The sequence below is a fragment of the Mus pahari genome, chromosome 14 (genome assembly GCF_900095145.1).
Source record: "Mus pahari chromosome 14, PAHARI_EIJ_v1.1, whole genome shotgun sequence".
Taxonomy (NCBI): Eukaryota; Metazoa; Chordata; class Mammalia; order Rodentia; family Muridae; genus Mus; species Mus pahari.
The window spans coordinates 4,558,689-4,580,597 of NC_034603.1; the positions used below are offsets into that span (position 1 = coordinate 4,558,689).

At 39.5% G+C, this 21,909-nt stretch overlaps 1 protein-coding gene across 1 annotated transcript; it reads left to right on the plus strand.

Annotated features, from left to right (window-relative positions):
• The first annotated feature begins 232 nt into the window (after positions 1-232).
• Pank3 (pantothenate kinase 3) lies at positions 233-20,541 on the plus strand. The gene is made up of 7 exons (XM_021212266.1): positions 233-685; positions 7,779-8,131; positions 9,258-9,511; positions 11,691-11,867; positions 15,318-15,441; positions 17,204-17,329; positions 19,437-20,541. The coding sequence occupies exons 1-7, from the start codon at positions 658-660 to the stop codon at positions 19,485-19,487; spliced, it is 1,113 nt and encodes a 370-aa protein (XP_021067925.1). The 5' UTR covers positions 233-657; the 3' UTR covers positions 19,488-20,541.
• Positions 20,542-21,909: the final 1,368 nt, after the last annotated feature.

Consider the following 21,909-nt stretch of genomic DNA (forward strand, 5'->3'; position numbering starts at 1 on the left):
CCTCAGAGTTCATAACCCCTCTCTTCTTTCAGCCGCGACGGGACCTGAGCCCGGGAATTGCCAGGACCGCCCACGGCTCGCTACCATTGGCGGCCTCCTTGCTGGCGTGACTAAGGCCCCGCCTCCTCCCCGCTGGGACCACTCTGAGGCCATCTCCGGAAGCGGAGGGGGCCTAGAAATAGGGGTCGAGAGGCATCCTGGGCTTTGTAGTCCGCCCGAGCATCTGCCGCAGGAGAGTGGAGCCTCACGCTGCGGAGAACTACAACTCCTAGCAGCCCCGCGGAGAGCGAGGCGCGGAGGCCCGAGTCACGTGGGCGCCGGGCCTGGGCGGGCTATTTCTCAGTGCGGCGGCGGCGGCGGCGGCGGCTCGGGGGACCGGGGCCTTTTGTTCGGAGCGGCTGCGGGGGGCCACGGAGCGGCGAGGCCCGCGGCCTTCCCCAGCTCGCTCGGTCCCGGCCGCCCCTTGCGGGGTTGCGGGGCCGCCCCGTGGGCCGCCCGTGGCCTCAGGCGCCGCCGCCCCGCCCTAGGCCCGCCCCGCCCGGCCTGAGGGGAGGAACCGGCCGGACCCCGCCGCGCGGCCCAGCCAGCTCCGGAGTATTCGCCTCTCCTCGCTGAGCGCTGCACCCGAGGCTACCCCTCGCGCCTTAGGCCGACGCCATGAAGATCAAGGATGCCAAAAAACCCTGTAAGATGGGAACCGGGGCCCTTGGGTTGGGAAGACGGCCCTGTAAGCTCGCGACCGTTCTCGGGCGCCAGCCAGCCGGGGAGGGAAGAGAGGGGTCGCTGCAGCCCGGGGATGCAGGCGGCGGGCTTCCCCACCCCCATGCACGAGGGCCAGGCTCCTGCGGTCCCCCAGCCCGCTGCTCTCTGGCTCCTGCAGGTCTAGGAGCTGCACGGGAGAATCTTGACTCGGGTTTTACCAAACGGGAGCACAGCTACCGGTCCCCTCTTGAAAAAGAGGTAGTCATGGCTGTCAGATAGGGGTTGGTACACCACCCTCTCGCATTTTTCCTGGTTTCTGGGTTTCCTGCGCGTGTCCTTGAAGTCCAGGTGGGTCCCTGGGAGTTGTCAGCCTTGCAGTCGGAGCTGTTCAACGCTTGTGCATGTAATCTGCCTGTAGATAAATTAATGGCCTGGGCAATTTAGAAAAATCAGCTGTTCTTGTGTTTTAGAAAGCAGATGATAAACAGCAAGGTTAAACCTCGTATTTCAGCTATTTCGAACACATTAATATGGTGGTAAATACTTCGAGCTTTTTTTTCTGTAATTGTACATGCATATACATGCAAAGGTTCTAACTCTGCTATAAGAAACACACCAAGTTTCACAAGCTGTCCTTTAAATGCCTTTTATTTCTGCGGTTGGCTTGTTTATTGGCTCAGTCTTTGTGAATTTTGTTCTTTCATTCTCAACAAACTCGGGCTGTGGGGATCTGTGTTCCTGTCGTAGATGTTTTACAGTTTCTAGTGTTTTATGCCATCCTCCAACTGCGCCTAGAAGTCAGCTGTAAAGGGGACATGACCACCTTCTCTGCCTGTTCCCATAAACCCCACAGACGCAGCCTCCAACGCAGTCTAGAAACATTTACTTAAACGTGAGAGTTTTCAGTGCTTAAAGATTAGGAAAGAGAACTTTGCTTCAATAACTTTTTGTACCCTCCTTGTACTGGCTCAAAGTGCAGCGCTGCTTCTCTCCCACATAGTTCTTGGGAAACAGTTTTTTTGTTTGTTTTAATTTTAGATTATCTGCTTATAGAAAGCATTAACGATGCTTTCTGTTTTGTTTTGTTTTTTGTTTGTTTGTAGACAAGCAGCCCTGGCTGTCCTGGAACTCACTTTGTAGACCAGGCTAGCCTCTAACTCAGAAATCCGCCTGCTTCTGCCTGTCTAATTCGGGATTAAAGGCGTGGGCCACCACACTGATTTCTTAGTTCAAATCTGAACGAGGGTGTGGTGGTATACAGCTTTAACCCCAACACTCAGGAAGCAGAGACTAGTAATTGTCCCAAATTCTGAGGCCACTTAGTTATGTGGTGAGATCTTGTCTCAGAAAAACAAAAACAAAGGAAGTCTGAAACACTGACTGTTTACATTTTCTGGGATAAATTAATGCACCTTAGGCTAGCATGGTGGCTCACATTTGTCATCCCAGCTCCAGTACCTTCCTTCAGTGAACTTTCCTTGCTTGTAGAATTTACATTTGGTTGGTGGGCCTTGGTGGCTTGTGCCTTTAATCCCATGAGAGGCAGGCAGATCTCTGAGTTCAAGGCCAGCCTGGTTGACAGAACTAGTTTCAGGACAGCTAGGACTACATAAAAAGTTCTCTCTCTCAAAAAAAAAAAATCACTTTTATCATCTAAGTTAAATTATGTGTTAATCCATTTCCAGGAAAGAAGTGAATCAGGCTCTTCTCTCCCTTGAGGAACTTGACCTCTCTTAGTTTTTAAGAATGTTACACATGTACACATTGTATGTTGCTCAAGGCCTATCTCACCATTTCCTACGTGATCCCCCCCCCCCAGCAGGGTTTCTCTACATAGTCTAGGCTAGCCTGGAACTTTGCCTCCCAAGTGCTTGGGTGCTTGGTTTAAAGATGTGTACCACCACAGCTGGCCCACATGTTTCTTCAACTTTAGGTTTTTAGGTTCTGCCTATATGTATGCTGTGTAACTGGATTAATAAGGTGATGACGATAAAGGGTGATGAATATATTTAATGCGATATGGGTTTGGAGTCAGTGCCAACCAAGTAGTAAGATACTTGAAAATTTTGTTGAGCATAGCATTTATGTATCCTGTGCTTCTATGTAATTTGATATATTGACTTTTTTTTTTTTTAAGATGTATTTATTTATTATATGTAAGTACACTGTAGCTGTCTTCAGACACTCCAGAAGAGGGCATCAGATCTTGTTATGGATGGTTATGAGCCACCATGTGGTTGCTGGGACTTGAACTCCGGTCCTTCGGAAGAGCAGTCGGGTGCTCTTACCCACTGAGCCATCTCACCAGCCCCCATATTGACTTATTAATATTAAAAATTGTTACTCTAGTAGATAGTAAAGTACATTAGGAGGTAACAGTTGCTAATGTAACTTCCATTAGAAATGAGGAATTTACTTAAAACAAAAATTCTCAAATCTTCCCCAGGGCATCTTAATACTGAAGGTATGAAGATGTGCTGTTTTGTTTCAGAAAACCCAGTCTTGACCAGGCAGTGGTGGCGCACGCCTTTAATCCCAGCATTTGGGAGGCAGAGGCAGGTGATTTCTGAGTTCGAGGACAGCCAGGGCTACACAGAGAAACCCTGTCTTGAAAAACCGGGAAAAAGAGAAAAGAAAAAGAAAACCCAGTCCTTTATTTGTAGTGGTCAGTTAGGAGAGTGAAATTCTTTTATTCATGAATTCCAAACATTGGAATTTACCAGTGTATTACTTACCCATTTTAATGTGCTAGAAAAGTCAGAAACTGGTGATTTAGACCATTTGCTAAATGATAAGAGTGGCTCATAATTGAAAGTTGGCCTTCTGTGCTCTTGTTGCCTTCCTCAAGCCCTTTGAATGTGATTTTAAGAATATTTGTTTAGTTAATGTGAATATGTGGGTATGTGTAGGTGAGTGCATCTGTGGGGCCAGAGCTGTTAGGGCAGCTCTTGAGCTGGGTTGTTAAGGCTTTGAGAGCCACCTGCAGTGGGTGCTGGGAATCTGAACTCAGGTCCTCTAGAAAATCAAAACCTGCTCTTAACAGCTGAGTTCTCTCTCCAGCTGCTGAGTACTGGCTATTTCCTGGCTTAAGGAAATGAATTCCAGAATACTGCTGAGTTGAAAAGATCTCTGCAAGAGTTAGGTGTTGGGCTGCAAGACAGCCTAATAGCTTCATCACCAAGAATACAGTCCTTGGGACCTACATAGTGGAGAAAGAACTGCCTCTTAGAACGTGTCCTCTTGATCTCAACATTCAAGCTGTGGCAGGCATGGCCTGCACATCTGCATAAACACAAATCCACGGTATGGGGTAGATCCCCCACCTCCCCCTTTTAATTTGAGCTATTGGCAGAGTAAATTCCCTTCAGTCAATTATTTTCTTGATTTTAAAAAGAAAATCTTCCGGGCATGATGGCACACACCTTTAATCCCAGCACTCAGGAGGCAGAGACAGACAGATTTCTGAGTTCGAGGCCAGCCTGGTCTACAGAGTGAGTTCCAGGACAGCCAGGGCTACACAGAGAAACCCTGTCTTGAAAAACCAAAAAAAAAAAAAAAAAGAAAGAAAGAAAGAAAGAAGAAAATCATTGTGAACAAATGAAACCTTTCATATGCAGAAAGAAACATGCAGCTTTGTTTAGCAGTACTATTATATAGCTCTGGCTGTCATTGAATTTGCTGTGCATGTAGACCAGGCTGCTCTTGGCTCTTTGTGTGTGTGTGTGTAAATGTGTGAAAGTTTCCTTTTTTAGTTATGACATGTTTGGGCCTTTGGTACAAGCAACTTGCCCAAGGAACTTTTAAAAAGCTGTAGAAGATTTTTTTAAAAAAAGTTGTTTAAAAGTTGTTTTAGATTATGTGTGTATGTAGATGTATCTGCTGAGCTGTCTCAAAAGCCCTGGTTTTCCTATTTTAACGGTAGTCAAACCTATTTTTTTCTCTCTAAAAGATTTAATCAGTAATAATGGTTTCTTCTTTGTGCTGTAAATAAATGGCACTGGTGTTACACCAGAGGAGGGACCAAGCATATATCAACCATTTGCTACAAAGAGATTTCTCATTATCTTCCATACCTTACTACTTCATAGCTCACATTGCAGGTAGACACTATGCATTTTGGAATTGGCTGTTCATAACTTAAAATAAAAAAACTTGAATACTCAGTCACAGCTTTAGAAAAGTTGGTGACTTATTCTCTAGTATACCAAGTAAGTTTCAAATATCGTTGCTTAATCAAGCTTCCACTGAAATTTAATTAATGGTTTTGTTTAAGATTAAGAAATGTTAAATGCTAGTTTAAAGTTTGCTTTCAAGAGTGTCAATACTCTAATATTTGTAAATCTGTGAATGGAGGATTCTGGGTGGAAAAATGAATAAACTTTGAACTTGCAGTTTGTACTCTCAGTGACATTCGTATGTGTATTTTTACACCTGTGTTTGACATGAGCCTGAGAAACTATATAAAGGGCTGGGGGTGCAGCTCAGAGGCAGAGTGTTTGCCTAGCATACATCAAGGTCCTGGGCTTTCTTAATGATCAAAACCAAATGAGACCAGTCTCATTTGAGAAGATGCATTTGAGAGAAGATGCAAATACTTACTGACTTAGTGGATTTTGGTAAAATGATTTCTATTCTTCCAAATTATGAAATCTAGCATCAAGCTTCACTTACATAGAACTTCTTTTGGTTAGGCTAACAGAAGGGAGTTATTTTACCAAGTATCACTAAAATCTGTCATTAATAACATGGTATTCTAAAGATTTAGAGCAATTCAGAGGTAAATTTCAAGTTCCCTTGCTGAGTGTCTTCTGCTCCCATTTTTAAAGTAGGATAGCTAGGTCTTGTGGCTCACACCCATAATACCAACAATCAGGATTGCTGCAAGTTCAAAGTCAAAGCCAACTGGGACTATAAATACATAATTTATAAATAAACCTATAATTCCAGGTCAATCTGAGCTACGGCATGAGATCACCCTCAAAAAAAAAAAAAAGAAAAGAAAAAAAAAACAACTGGGGACAAAACATTTTTTTTTTAACCTGAAATGCAAAAAAAGAATTTGTTTAAACAGTGGATATAAAGGTCTTCTGTCAGTATTGCATTAGGAACATTACTGGGGATGGGGCAGTGAAATGACCTGTAACATTACAAATGAAACCTCTCCCTCCTTTTAAGCCATTCATTAATCATGAATGAATTTCTGAAAAACTTCTAGATTTTATGAACTGAAAGTAGCACTTAGTCATACCACATTCTTTTTACCTAACGGAGCTGCATATGAGTGCCTGCATGCACCATATCTGTGCTTAGCCCTGATGGGGGTGGGGGTGGGGTGGGGAGTCAGATCCCCTTGAGCTGGAATTCTTGAGCCACCTGGTGTGGGTGCTAAGAAATTAAATCAAGATATCTGGAAGAGCAGCAAACACTACCTATCATTTGCTGAGCCATCTCTCCAGCCTCCCAAATCTAACTCTTCAGGTAATACAGTCTAGCACTGTAGTGAGGGTCCAGAAATCTGTAATTTTCAAATAATGCTTAAATTGTTTTGATTTTCTGTTTGCTAGGTGCCTTAAATGTATAAATGCCTAATTTGTAATTTTGTCTATTTGTCCCGTATTTTCCTAGTTGAGAAACCCTTCTGGTATTCAGCCAAACTACACTTTTTTTTGTTTTTGTTTGTTTGTTTGTTTTGTTTTGTTTTTTGGTTTTTTGAGACAGGGTTTCTCTGTGTAGCCCTGGCTGTCCTGGAACTCACTCTGTAGACCAGGCTGGCCTCGAACTCAGAAATCCGCCTGCCTCTGCCTCCCAAGTGCTGGGATTAAAGGCGTGAGCCACCACGCCCGACCTCAAACTACACTTTCTTATGCTTGAAATTATAGATTCAAAACTAAGTTTCTTCTAGCATGCAAGATCTTTTGTGCTTGACTATTTTCTCAGATGGAATCTTTCTCCTAGCTCCCCAATTATATATTAGGGCTCTTTGCCTTTGATCAGGCTTAATTTTTGTTTTTAGCATTTTCCACATTCAAGGAGGCATCAGAATTTTTTTTTAAGATTTATTTATTTTTTTATTATATGTAAGTACACTGTTAGCTGTCTTCAGACACTCCAGAAGAGGGAGTCAGATCTCATTACGGATGGTTGTGAGCCACCATGTGGTTTCTGGGATTTGAACTCGGGACCTTCAGAAGAGCAGTCGGTGCTCTTACCCACTGAGCCATCTCACCAGCCCTCAGAATTTTTTTTTTAACCCAGAAACATATAGCACAGTTAGCTAAAGTTCTAAACCTGAGTATTAATCCTAGCCCAAATGTGCTTATCCTTATACGAGCAGTTCAGGGTGGGGAGTTGACTGTATGTACCAGAACTACTTAATATGCTAAATGAGCAAAGAAAGATTTCGTTACATTTTAAAATTTTATTTGTAGATGGGCTGCAGAGAATCTGGGTTCAATTCCCAGCACCCATGTGACAGCTCACAACTATCTATAAGTCTTTACAAAAAAAAAAAAGAAAATCAAATCCTAGTGATAATCAATTAGTTTAAATTCTTTTCAGTGGGGCAGTGGTGGTAGATCTCTTAGTTGAGGCTAGCCTGATCTACAGAGTCAATGAGTTTCAGGATAGCTGCCAGCTGAGTCACATGATAAGAATGTAATGATTGAATAGGGAGGGGTACCTGTTGGATAAAGAATTAAGCCCAGTGTTTCGGTAATCATTTAAATTTTTAGGAAATTATACAGATAAAACTGAAGGAAAGAGCCGGGTGGTGGCACACGACTTAATCCCAGCACTCGGGAGGCATAGGCAGGTGGATTTCTGAGTTCGAGGCCAGCCTGGTCTACAAAGTGAGTTCCAGGACAGCCAGTACTACACAGAGAAACCCTGTCTCAAAAAACCAAAAAAAAAAAAAAAAAAAAAACTGAAGGAAAGGGTGAGTTACATACACAAGGTAAGACTTACATCAACATAAGTGTTAACTAAGCGTGTGACTCGGAGCAAATGAAGTTTGTGGCTAATTAAACACTCATTCTAGTTTGTTTTCCTACTATATATTTTTTTCTTTTAATTCCCAGCTTTCCCGTGGTTTGGCATGGACATTGGAGGAACGCTAGTAAAGCTCTCGTACTTTGAACCTATTGATATCACAGCAGAGGAAGAGCAAGAGGAAGTTGAGAGCTTAAAGAGTATTCGGAAATACTTGACTTCTAATGTAGCATATGGATCTACTGGTATTCGGGATGTACATCTTGAACTGAAGGATTTAACACTTTTTGGACGAAGAGGAAACTTGCACTTTATCAGATTTCCAACCCAGGACCTTCCTACTTTTATCCAAATGGGAAGAGATAAAAATTTCTCTACCTTACAAACGGTGCTGAGTGCTACAGGAGGTGGTGCTTACAAGTTTGAGAAAGATTTTCGCACAGTAGGTGTCTATTACTTGAAAATCAAAAAATAATATTAACATGTGAATATTCAATTTTAAATACAAGGCTGAGCTTCTGTCTAAGCCAATGGTCCTTAACCTTCCTAATGCTGCAACCATTTAATACAATTCCTCGTGTTGTGGTGACTGCAACCAAAAATTTACTTTTGTTGCTACTTCATAACTGTAATTGTGCTACTGTTATGAGTCATAATATAAATACCTGTATTTTCCAGTGGTCTTGGGCAACCTCTATGAAGAGGTTGTTTGACCCTGAAGAGTATTGTGACCAACAGGTTGAGAACCAGTGATTAGAATGGTCCTTTTCCCGAGTTGAATGTGCATGACTAGATGTTGGAACAATGGGCTATCTACATTGCTTGGGTTTCAGTGTGTTGATGGAATGTGGTACAGAGCTGTGCTGGGAGACCCCTGTGAATCTGGCAGTCTTAATTTTTATTTTGACAAAACGGGTTGTTTGTATAGCTTTGGCTGTCCTTAAAGTAGCTCTGTAGACGGGGCTGGTCTAGAACTCAGACCTGCCTGCCTTTGCCTCCTAAGTGGTGGAATTAAAGGCATGTGCCACCTTAGCGCACACACCCCCTGGCATTTTGCGATTGGTTTTGATTTTTGTTTTCATATTGACTATCTTATTTCCTGAAATAAGTTACATTAGTATTTACCTCTTGTCCTTGAAGTTGTAATGCATGTGACAAAAGAGCTACTGAAGGGATAATGTGTTTCTGTATTTGGAGTTTTATCAAATGTAATTCAGTATTTTGGAATGCCATCCTAGCCGATTAATACATACATTGAAACTATATGAGTGATACTCATGTTGTGTGCATTAGTAGTTAGAATTAACTGCTGAGCCATCTGTCCTAAAATGTTACTTTGATACCTGCCTTCTCTTCATCATGGGAACATAAACCACCCAAGGTGGCGAGAACCAGCCAAGTGTGTGAAATCAATTCTAGAGATTTTGACCCTAAACAAAATGAAACTTGTAACACCTTAAATAAAAATAGTACTGATGTTTTATAAAATCTCTGAAAACTATACAGTATAATTAAACCAAATATATTTGATATTTTTTTAGATTCTGAATTTTGCTTTTTTCTTTCAGATTGGAAACCTCCACCTGCACAAACTGGATGAACTTGACTGCCTTGTAAAGGGCTTGCTGTACATAGATTCCGTCAGTTTCAATGGACAAGCGGAATGCTATTATTTTGCTAATGCCTCAGAACCTGAGCGATGCCAAAAGATGCCTTTTAACCTGGATGATCCTTACCCACTGCTGGTAGTGAATATTGGCTCAGGAGTCAGTATTTTAGCAGTCCATTCCAAAGACAACTATAAAAGAGTGACTGGGACGAGGTAATAATCTTTTTGGTTTGATTGTATCATTCATCATGTTTTATGCATGAAAGTTGTGGAGTGAACTTTTTCTTCATTTGTTTGTTTTGGTGCTAGAGAACAAAAGAGGCTCTTATACTTGCCTGGCAAGTATACTCTACTGAATTAAGCCCCAGCTGTTTTTGCTATATATATTGCTATACAGTTGTACCAGAAAAAAGCACATTTGTAAAACAGCAAAATATATAGGGGACTGGAGAGATGGCTCAGTAGTTAGGAGTACTTGCTAATCTTGCAGAAAACCCAGGTTCAGTTTCAGTACCCACATGGCAGCTCACAGCCATCCTTAACTCCAGTTCCAGGGGTTCTGGCCTCTTCTGGCACTAGCTACACACACACACACACACACACACACACACACACACGGGGTTGGAACATGCAAGTAAACAAAATACTCAAACACAAAACAATAATATCTTTAAAAAGAATGTAGATGTGTAAGATAAAACATTGCAGATCTTTTCATAAGATTTTTATGTAATGATTTAAAACTAAAAGTTCCTAAGTGTTTACTTACGGTCAGCATCAGTTGGCATTAGAATTTCTACAGTGATTTAAATTTTACAGAATAATTTCACTGTTTTCTCCTAAGTTTAACAGAGTTGTTAACAGTGTCAGTTAGAATTCTGTTGAATTCAGAACCATAGTATCTTTATATTTTTCTTTAATTTCTGTACTTTTCTTTTTTAATAGGTATAATTAAGCATAAAGTTTGCGTACTATATAGATTGTCATTTAAAGTACAATATCAGATAGTGTAGTAGTAAATTCTTTTGCATGCATTTTTTATTTATATGTATATGTATGTGAATTTATGTACACCACATCTGTGTGGGTATCCACAGGCTAAAGGTGTCATGCCCTGGGACTGGAGTAGAGCTGGTTGTGAGCTGCCTACCTGATGGGGGTGCTGGGAACTGCATTCAGGTCTTCTGCAAGAGCAGTCAGGGCTCTTAACATTTGATCCACCTCTCTAACCTTGTAGGAATTTTTAGGATGAATTTAATGTGAACTCATTATTGAATAAAAGTTCTTAAATAAGCCATAACTTCCTTTGTTATAACCTGAAATATGAATGTTAAAGTTTTACAATTCTTAATTCTCCATATTCCATCAACCTTTAAGGGTTGATAAAGGAACCGAGATTTTAAAATTTATATGGGTTTATGTGGGGTTTACTATTTAGTGATTAATACTCTAAAAGCCCACTTTTGTGTACCAAATAATAATACACAAACATCTTGTTTCGGTTAACTGAAAAATAGAAACGTAGGTGAAACTAGCAAGCAAGAATTTTGCATTTATAGACTAGAGAGCCACACAATTACATTGTATGAACATATCCGAGAGGATATGAGATGGGCTGGAGAGATGGTTCAGTGTTTAAGAACACGACTGCTCTTCCGAAGGTCCTGAGTTCAAATCCCAGCAACCACATGGTGGCTCACAACCATCCGCAGTGAGATCTGATGTCCTCTTCTAGTGCATCTGAAGACAGCTGCAGTGTACTTAGATATAATAATAAATAAATCTTAAAAAAATAATAAAGGATATGAGAATGGTACTGAGTTGACTTTAATGTGGTATATACACTGGGTATATACACTTCTGGGCATATGCACTTCTGGCTTCTGGGCATATGCATATATATACTTTTGGGCATCTGTCTGGTCATCTTAGATGTTCGTATCACAATGGAATTGATTTTAGCCTAGTCGGAAAACTAAATAAACCTTTCACCAAGTCATTTATTGGGACATTAATCACAGATTTCCTTTTTTGTGTGGTATTTTTAGCACACAGACACTCTCTTGCACAGGCTGACCCAGAACTCAAGATCTTGTCTCAGCTGACATTATAGCACACGGTCTAATCGGTCTACTATTAGTATTTATTTCAATGCATACACAGGAGTATATTTTTAGCAGTTATACAATTTGAGTTATTAGATGCCAGGTAGGATTTTTCTCCCAACAGATTTAGCTTTTTATATAATTGGTTTGGTTCTACTAAGTAGTCTTATTTTTTATCACATTGGTTGGTGTTTAGCATTTACCATGTTTTCCCTCTGTTTATTCAATAAGTGAAAGAAAGTAATGTGTAAATGCAGCTTAGCAAGTATACCTTTTCTTCCTTTCAGCCTCGGAGGGGGCACCTTTCTTGGTTTATGCAGTTTGTTGACTGGCTGTGAAAGTTTTGAAGAGGCTCTGGAAATGGCATCCAAAGGTGACAGCACCCAAGCTGATAGGTTGGTCCGAGATATTTATGGAGGAGATTATGAAAGATTCGGTCTGCCAGGTTGGGCTGTGGCATCTAGGTAAGTTATATTGTTACTCAAGTTGTCTGTTTAGGTTTTGGAAAATAATATGCCATGGGGTTTAAGGATGATTTCCTTTTCTGTTTAGAGTTCAAGTTTTGAACATTGAAGTTTTAAAAATGAAATATTCAAGCTGGGCAGTGGTGGAGTACACCATTAATCCCAGCACTTGGGAGATAGAGGCAGGCTGATCTCTTGAGTTTGAGGTCAGCCTGATGTACAGAGGTAGTTATGACACAATCAGCAAACATAAAAATTCATTAAGAAGTTATCTTTTGTGCACCCTGTGAAAAACTGCCTTATGCTAGTGATGTTTCTCAGTGGAGGAGCAAGACCAGGGTTTGATTCCCTGCATTGCAGAGCAAAAAGAAACTTCTCAACTAGGCATAGTATCACACAACTTTAATCTCATTCAGGAAGCAGAGACAGGTGGAGCTCTGTTATCTTTTGTTGTTTTGTTTTGAAACAACAGGGTTTTCTCTGTGTAACAAACCTGGCTGCCCTGGAACTTCTTTTCATACCAGGTTGGCCTCAAACTCAAAGATCCACCTGCCTCTGCCTGCTGAGTGCTGGGATTAAAGGCGTGTGCACAGTGAGCTCTGGGTTTTGAGGTTAACAAAATCTGCAAAAGGAGTTTCCAGCCTGTCAGGCCCACACAGTCTGACCTTGTCTTAAAAAGACAAAAACAGGAAAACAGAAATTTCTTGTATCCCAGAGCATCCATCTCCTGTACAAATACAAATTGTATCCTATAATCTGCTTATCCAAAAACTTGTGTCCCTACATGGCATATGTGACTCTAAGATAGTCACATATTCTAAAAAGAAGTCTTTCCATGTTGCAGCTCTAGTCTGTCTTTGTCCTTGTTATAGTCCTGTCAGAAGCTTGCCTTCCTAAAGATGAAGTGCGTTTTACAGTATTGTTAAGCATGCCCTCCAAGTGGTGGTTTTCACCAAGACCACCAGGTAAAAGTATTTCCATACAGTGCATGGGTGTGCTAGGAAACTGTGAAGTTTTGCTGATCTGCTAAAGAAGCAGCATCTTGGTGTGGTTTTAATTTGCATTCTTGCTTTTAATTTGCTGAGAACCTTACATATTGCTTTTAGTGATTGCTGATGGGTTTGTTGTTGTCTTGTTATACAGTTAAATTTATCAGTCTTTTCCTTTATGGCTTCTGGATATTGATTCATAGTAAGTAAGTCTCCCACATTCCAAAAATAAAGGAATTAACATGTACATATTTTCTGACACATCACTTTTTTTTAAAAAATTATTTTTTTAGATTTTATTTATATGAGTATATTGTAGCTGTCTTCACCAGAAGAGGGCATCAGATCCCATTACAGATGGTTGTGAGCCACCATGTGGTTGCTGGGAATTGAACTCAGGACCTCTGGAAGAGCAGTCAGTGTTCTTAACTGCTGAGTCATCTCTCCAGCCCCACTTTACTACTTTTATACTTCAGTTTTTTTGGTGTTTTTGTTTTTGTTTTGTTTTGTTTTTGCTTTGTTTTGTTTTTTCGAAACAGGGTTTCTCTGTATAGCCCTGGCGGTCCTAGAACTCACTTTGTAGACCAAGCTGGCCTTGAACTCAGAAATCCGCCTGCCTCTGCCTCCGAGTGCTGGGATTAAAGGTGTGCATCACCACGCCCGGCTTTATACTTCAATTTTTGATACAAACATTTGTACTTATTCTTAAAACAGTTTTATGTGATGAGATAGATCCACTTTTTAGTTTTTTAATTTTTTTCACAAAGACCTAACATTATTTTTTCCACTGATTTGAGATAGCGTCATCATACATTAATTTTGTTTTTGTTTTTTACTCCGGATGTGTCATTGCTAACCACTGTTAAAGTTATAGAAGTATAAAGTATGTTCTATTTATTTTTTGTGATTTCATTAAGCTTCTTTGTTAACTTAGGGGAATGGCCTTCTTGGGTCAGTAAAATGGCTCAGTGGTTAAAGGTGCTTCCTGCCATGCGTGTCTAACACAGGTTGATTTCCAGAACCTACATGGTGAAGGAGAGAACTGACTCCTCCTTCAGGCTGTCTTTTGAGCTCTGAATGTGTATACATACATACACAGGGAGAGGATTAATAAATATTTGGAAAAATTGATATTTTTTTTTGTTATTTTTGTTAAAGAACTTCACTTGTTTAAGGCTCTTTGTGCCTTTCAGGTGTTTAAATTTGTTAATTTAAATTTATGTTTTCATTTGTGAATAGTTTCTTTTTCTCTTGTTCATCTCCACTGTCCTCGCATATACCCCTCCCACTTATGTTGATTCTCTTCTCACTAGCTGTCCCCTTCCTTTTTCTGCTTTGTTGGGTGTTTTGTTTTGCTTTGTTTCACAACCTAATGAGTTTAGTTGGTGTTGCTCATTGGTGCGTTGGCTTTGCCACTGAAGAAAATGTGTCTCATTCTCCTTCCCCATCAACTCTTGGATCCTCAGGGAAGGGTGGAACTTCATGAATCCCTCCCTGTGCTCCTAAATATTTTTGTTTGTATATGATCTCTGTTATGTTATAATTGACTGTTGCTTGTCAGGACACCCGGTGCCCTCTAGTAGTGAGGACTCTGCCGCCTCAGCACTCTGATATCCTGTGCTCTTTACATTTGATGTCATGTTTGATCTCATATGTGTGACATTATTAACCTCCATTGCTTCTGTCTAAAATGTTCCTTTTTAAAAACTAGTTAAACTTCTTTTTACTGTGGAAAACCTTCCTTCTCAACTTTTTCTTCTTACCACAAAAATAGAATCTAATCTTTCTAGCTCTCTGATTTTTGTTTTGTCTTGTTACAGTTAGTCTCTGCTGTTTCTGTATGGCCTGCATTGTCCATAGGACAGCCTCTTAACAAGATGTGTACAACAAACACTTGGAATGAAGTTAATGTGTGCCACATGGCCAAATAGCTACGCTTAGATGAACAGTCTAGTTCATTTCGCCTTTATTTTTACCTTTTTAAAATATAGTTAATAGATAATATATTAAATATATTATGTAGCATGTATTTCTATCGGACAATGCTATCTTAGTATACTGCTTGTGTCTGTAGCATAATGCTTGGTATGTTGTAGATGCTTGTGTGGTTGGTATTAGAGATGGCATCTTTAACAATATTTTGACTTTAAAAGCAAATCACTGCACTTTTTTGGCTTTCTAAAATAGTTTTCATTTTTTTGTGTGTGTTACAAGGTCTTAAAATGTAGATAAAAATAAATCTTTGCTTACTAGTAACAAAGAAGTGTGCTTTTTTTTTAAACACAAGTTAACTTTTTTTTTTAAAATGCTGCTCATGGCTTACAGATTTTGTTTTAAGCCGCCTCCCTATGTGCTCATGCTCTTTGGCCTAACTTTATAGAGCTATTATAGAAATGTAAGTTAAGGTGAATTGTTATTTATTACCAGTAGATTTGACTTGTTTCTCTCTCTCTCTTTGCAGTTTTGGCAATATGATTTATAAGGAGAAACGAGAAACTGTTAGTAAAGAGGATCTGGCAAGAGCTACTTTAGTTACTATCACCAATAACATTGGTTCCGTGGCACGAATGTGTGCTGTTAATGAGGTAAGACATCCAAGAATCTTTTTTAATTGTGCAAAAACAAAAAGCTGAACCCAGTACTTTAATCAATTAATGTCTTTAATCCTAGCACTCAGGAGGGAGTTCTGTGAGTTTTAAGGCTAACCTGGTTTACATACATAGCGAGTTCCGGGCCATTAAGGGTTACATAGACTTTGTCTTTTGTTTTTTTAAAAATTTAAGATAATAAAAATAATTTTAAAAGGTGATTCCTGTGCAACTGACAGCTTCTTTATTTTCCAATGAGCCTCTCAGATTGAGATCCATTTCATTACATTCCCAAGCAGATAAAAAAAAAATACCGCTTACCAGTTATTCTGTTACATATTTTTCCATGACAAATACAGCACTCAGGAAGCAGAAGCAGACAGATTTCTTTGAGTTTAAGGGCAGCCTGGCCTACAAAGAGTTCCAGGCCACCCAGGGCTATACAGCCTTTGCTTTTAAAAAGCCAATAGGAAGAAGGAAAGAAATCTGAGAAATGGAAAAAGGCAATTTTCTTGGTGTTCAGTCTCCAACCCTGCAAAACAAAACCAAACAGCCTGGGGCTGGATATAGACAGAATGTCTTGAGAAATGAGTATACAGTCTAAGTCTAAATGGGGGTAAAAACACTTTGAGGTAACTGTTGAAAAGTACACTGTGGACTCTTGTTTATAATTAATGGAGTACTCAATTAGTGAGATGCTTGGAAGTTTTCTTACTGCCCTCGGCTTCTTTACAGTGCTGCCTTGTTGCATATGGATCAAGCAGCATTGTACAGGGCTATGAAGGCATTGAGACTTGTTCTACATGCTATTTGAGTGATGTGTGCTGCTTGCCTTAAGAAAAATACGGAGAGCTGGAGAAATGGCTCAGTGGCTGCTGTTCAGGCATGAGGACCCGAATTTGAGTCCCTGGCACCCATGCCAGAAGCCAGATGTGGCTTTGCACCTATAACCCCGGTCGGCATAGATGGGGATACAGGAGCATTCTAGGGTTTGCTCTCAGTAGTGAACATTCAAAGACTGAGTCAGCTCTCCAGGCTAAACCATTTATTTTATGCATATGGTTATTTTCCTTGCATGTGTATCTATACACCATATATATGCAGTGCCTGTAGAAGATAGAAAAGGGCATTGGATTTGCTGGTATTAGAGTTACAGATAATTGTAACAGCCAAGGTGGTGCTAGGAATATAACCCTGGGCCTCTGGAGTGTCAGCTCCTGCTCCTAGCCACTGGGTCATCTCTCCTGCTCCCAAACTGTTTTAGTTGGTTTATGCCTTCTGGTCCACCAGCCTCACATCTTCCTCCTCTTTCTTAACTTTCATGATATTCACCTTTCATGCTCCCCTCCCCCAGTCATTTTTACTGTCCAACTTTATGTAGGGACCATGTGCATGTTTATGACATAAGTAGATCAATGTAAGGCTTGTAGTAAAACTTAAAAGGAAAGAACAGGCAGTTGCCACACCTTCCACACAGGTGCACAGCCTCCCTGACTCACACACTCTTGCTCTCAGTATATTTGGTTGTAGTCCAGGAATGTGCAGTGACATGACATCAACGCTAAAGTCCAGTGTCCATATTAGACATCAGAGTTCACTCCTGCTGTTTGTTGTACAGGAGTCTCGGTAAATTATCTAATTCCTTAGTAATCAGAATTACAGAATTCCATGTAGAAATTAGTAGTAGAATGACACCCACATTCTTATATAAATGTTTTAATGCTCTTAAAACCCACTTTTATTTATTTATTTTTTCCAGAAAATAAATCGAGTTGTCTTCGTTGGGAACTTTTTACGTGTCAATACTCTCTCGATGAAACTTTTGGCATATGCTTTGGATTACTGGTCAAAGGGTCAGTTGAAAGCGTTGTTTCTAGAACATGAGGTATGTAAACACTTTTTGTGTGTTATTTAACAGTGTGTTTTGTATGAAATTGTTCTGTTTCTTTGTTTGTTTTGTTTTTTGTTTTGTTTTTCGAGACACGGTTTCTCTATGTAGCCCTGGCTGTCCCAGAACTCACTCTGTAAACCAGGCTGGCCTCAAACTTAGAAATACTCTTGCCTCTGCCTCCCAAGTGCTGGGATTAAAGGTGTGTGCCACCATTGCCTGGCTCTATATTTCTATATATCTTGTATTTATATATGTAAAAATTAAATTATTTTTATGTGTATGTAAGTGGAGACCAGAAGATAACTTCAGGTGTCACCGAGAATACTCTCCACCATCTTTGAGACAGAGTCTCTCACTGGCATGGAATTTACCAGTGAGGCTGTACTGGTTGGACTACAGACCCCAGAGACCTCCCTCACCCAGATCTGGGTATACAGAGAGAGATGTGCCACCACGCATGGCTTTTTTAAAACACATTTGTTTTAGGAATCAAACCTAGTTCCTTATGTTTAAGGATTGAGCTATTTTCCTAGGCCTGGGTCATAAGTCATGTGTTTAGAAAGGTCATACTACACACCTGACTCAGACTGAATTTGAGGCCCTCATAAATGATGAAATTACAGATGTGTGCCACAAATTATTGACTTAAGTAAATTGATTCGTTTTGTTTCAGTTTGGCAGGCAGTTAGCTACCACATAGACAGCCTCACAGACCAAGTGAACAATAGGAAGTTTCTTGTTTCTCAGAAAGAAGATTCTTTTTAATTCCCTCCCCCGGGAGAAATAACCCTATTGTAAATCCTTGGTTTTCCTCTTGTTAAGCTTAATGGTTGTACTTGTATAATCCTAAAACTCAGGAAGCAGAGGCAAGATGTTTGCTAGCTTCCTGGCCAGTCTGTTCTATATAAGTGCCAGGCTGGCCAGGGTTCCATGGCAGGACCCTGTGTCAAACATAACAAAAAAAACCAAACAACCCACCTCCTATGTTTTTTGCTATTCACAATATCCAGTTAAATTCTAATCTGTGCAGTTAATCAGTCTTATATAATAAATTCAAATGCTTACATTACTCTGAATTAGGAACATTCCAAGTATTGCTACAGTAAGCTTCAATATCTCACTGTCTCAGGATGGAGTATTTTCTCACTCTTCTACAAAGGCAGACACCAAGAGCACCAGAGCTATGAGGAGTTTTGTTTATTGACTGGGGGGGGGGGGGGGGATACAGACTTGATACAATGTATACAGATTACAGCTTACTTTTTTTTTTAAAGATTTATTTATGTATATGGATACTTTGCATTTAGTCAAGTCTGTGGTAATGACATCTTTTTGACCTCTGATTTTATTAATTTATGTCTTTATCAGATTGGCTCAGGTTTGTCAATCTTACTAACTTTCCAAAGAATCAGATCTTTAATTAACTTTGTGTATTGTTCTTTTAATCCCAATTTCATTAATTTCTTCCCTGAACTTCATGATTTCTTGCTGTCTGCTATGTTTAGAATTGGTTGTTTTTCTTTTCTTTTCTTTTTTTTTTTAAAGATTTATTTATTATATGTAAGTACAGTACACTGTAGCTGTCCTCAGACACTCCAGAAGAGGGCGTCAGATGGTTGTGAGCCACCATGTGGTTGCTGGGATTTGAACTCCAGACCTTCAGAAGAGCAGTCGGGTGCTCTTACCCACTGAGCCATCTCACCAGCCCGAATTGGTTGTTTTTCAAGAGCATTGGTGTGTATCATTAGGTCATTTATTTGCTATCTCTGAGATGGTTGGTTGGTTGGTTTTCAAGATAAGAGTTTCACTGTTTTTTGTTTGTTTGTTTGGTTGGTTGGTTGGTTGGTTGGTTTTTTGAGACAGGGTTTCTCTGTATAGTCCTGGCTGTCCTGGAACTCACTTTGTAGAGTTTCATTGTATAGCCCCAACTGTCATGGTACTGGCCTTGACTCACAGAAATCCACCTTCCTCTACCTCCTGAGTGCTGGAATTTTAGCTGTTTTTTTATGGGATATACCCTTTAATATATTAATGTGAAGAAGGCTATATAAATGTGTAATTTAAAAACTACATTGCCTTAAATTGTTTAAAAATTGTGCAGGGATACTTCGGAGCTGTTGGTGCACTTCTTGGACTGCCAAATTTCAGCTAAAACGTTGGAGATCTTTACTAAGGAGTGCCATTCAGGAGGAACTGATCCAGAAACTGCATTCATTATTTGTCACTGGGAACCAAAGGATAAAAGAATAATTCTATTTGTGTTCATTTTAAATGTCAGAATGGTAAGCTTGTGAGCTTTGCCGCATGGAAAGACCTATAATGGGAAGTATCCCTCATTGATGTCCTCCTGTATGTATAGATAGCCAGCGTTCCATTTTACATGCAATACAGCCTCTTGATTGTTGAACAATGATTTTCTATTTATTTGATGCAGCCAACATTGTAGTACTGTGTGCTCAGACACAAAATTTAAAATCTCAAAAATGTTTGTTTATGCAAAATAATTGATTCTAAATATTTGTTTTTTTTTTCTTTTTTTTTTTATCCTAAATGTTTGAGTCTGTTATGTATGTTTGGTTACTAGTGAGCAGGAAGTAACATACTCTCATAATTTATTGTACTGGCAATCAAAGTTCATTTTCTGTGACTTAGAAATGTTAAGGCAATATTAAGTATTAACTATGGTAGTTTTATAACATATCCTCAGAAAAGCATGTCTATATGACCTCTGCCCATAAGTATAATTTCTCTCAGATGATGAGTTGAAATACTGTGTTTAAACACGAACCTGAATTTTTCTATTGAATCCCTGAAGTTTTTGCACATATTTGGTGGCGCAAAAACTTTATCTCATGCATTAATCAGTATATGTGTTAAAATGTTTACTGTTTGTAAAATTGAGGGCATAATCACATACTTTGGAGTCTTATCTATTAAGTCCTTAGACTGTTCAAATGGAATATGGTCAGAGTGAGTGACATTCTATGCTCTTTCTCTACCGTGTGTATCTCAGGCCCAAATGTGCATTTCTTATCATTAGATGTGAACTCTGGAAGCTGATTTGTACCTTCCATAAGCAGTAGCAATGGACAGAATCAGATGCTATCTAAAAGAATGTTTTAAAGTTATATGACTCTGGGCAGCGTTGCTAAATTGCAGATGGTTCAATGTTTATTGTTTTTGGTCATAAAAGCATTGCAGACCAAGAATTTGTCTTTCTGCTTGGAATTTATTCTTGGGTTTGAATTCCTGTTTTTTATAATGTTAAAATGTAACATTTTGGATGCCATTAGTTCAATAAGTTGAGTCTGTATGGGAAATGGACCTATATTAATTTCTGATATTTCTGGAAATAACCTAAAAGAGGTTAGATTGTTTACATTTCAAAGAGTATTTCAGTGTAGTTTCTGAGACCCCAGTGTTCAAAGTTTCCAGCAGACTAGCGAGAGGTGCTTGCTAGACAGGTCTCTGGAGCCAGGTGTGGTGGCTTATGCTTTTAATCTCTGCACCTGGCAGGCAGAGGCAGGCGAATCTCTGAGTTCAAGGACAGCCTGGTCTACAGAGTGAGTTCCAGGACAGCCAGGGAACCCGTTTCTGGGGTAAAAAACAAAAAACACAGATTTCTGTGTAGTTTATGTGCAAGTGTTTAAATTTCAGTTTTCTTTACCTAATAATACAAACATACAAATAGTATCTGGGGAGGGAAGCACACGACAATAGTGTTGCCCAGTAAACATTTTAAGCCTGCAATGGTGTCACTCAGTGTTTGTGTCTTGATAGCCGCTTGTTCCAGTTGGGAGGCTACTGCTTCCATTGTTTTAAAGGGTTTTGACTTGAGTGTGCAGATAAAATAATTGAACGATAGATACTCTAGATTATCTAGTGTGGAAATACTTTACATCAGCTATAGATTTAGGGCTGTCTTTAAAGATTAATAGTGCTCACATTAATTTGACCACTTTGGTTTATACAGAACTAACATTTTGCCATTTGGAACTACTAAGGGCCATGTAAAGTGAACCAACTCATTCATACATTTACCTTTTCTCAAGTGGAATCTGTCATTACTGAATTAATAAGAACACAGAATCATAATTGATAAAGGCTGCCAAGATTCTAATCTAGCCTATATTGCTCTTGAGAAATTCCCAGTATGCATGCTCTCACAAATAGAGGTTTGCTTCTGGTATCAACCAACCTAATTAAAGGTCTGTGTTCTTAAACAGTGCCATTTAATAGATAACATGTAAAGTATGAATAATTTTATATTTTCTAGTAAATGCATTAAAAAGCTAACAAGAAATAGGTGAAGGTCATTTTAGTACCTTTTTTTTAATTTACCAGTATATCTAATATGTTATTTCAGTGTGAAATTGGCACAAAAAAATTGAGATGTGTTTGCCCTTTTATTTATTTTGTTTTTACTTAGTCTTCAGTTGATACATATTTTATATTTAATGACACATTTCAATTTTAGACTGACCACCTTTCAGATTTCACAGCCACATATATTAATAGTGGTTTTCTAAAGCTTTGTTTTGTTTTTGTTTGAGACAGCCTCAACTACATAGCGC

What these genes read in the sequence shown, in the direction of transcription:
- Pank3 (XM_021212266.1), top strand. Translation starts at nt 658, where the DNA reads ATGAAGATCAAGGATGCCAAAAAACCCT. An exon ending in AAAAGAGTGACTGGGACGAG is followed by an intron (nt 9,512 to 11,690) that starts GTAATAATCTTT and finishes TCTTCCTTTCAG; the next exon opens with CCTCGGAGGGGGCACCTTTC. An exon ending in GGTTGGGCTGTGGCATCTAG is followed by an intron (nt 11,868 to 15,317) that starts GTAAGTTATATT and finishes CTCTCTTTGCAG; the next exon opens with TTTTGGCAATATGATTTATA.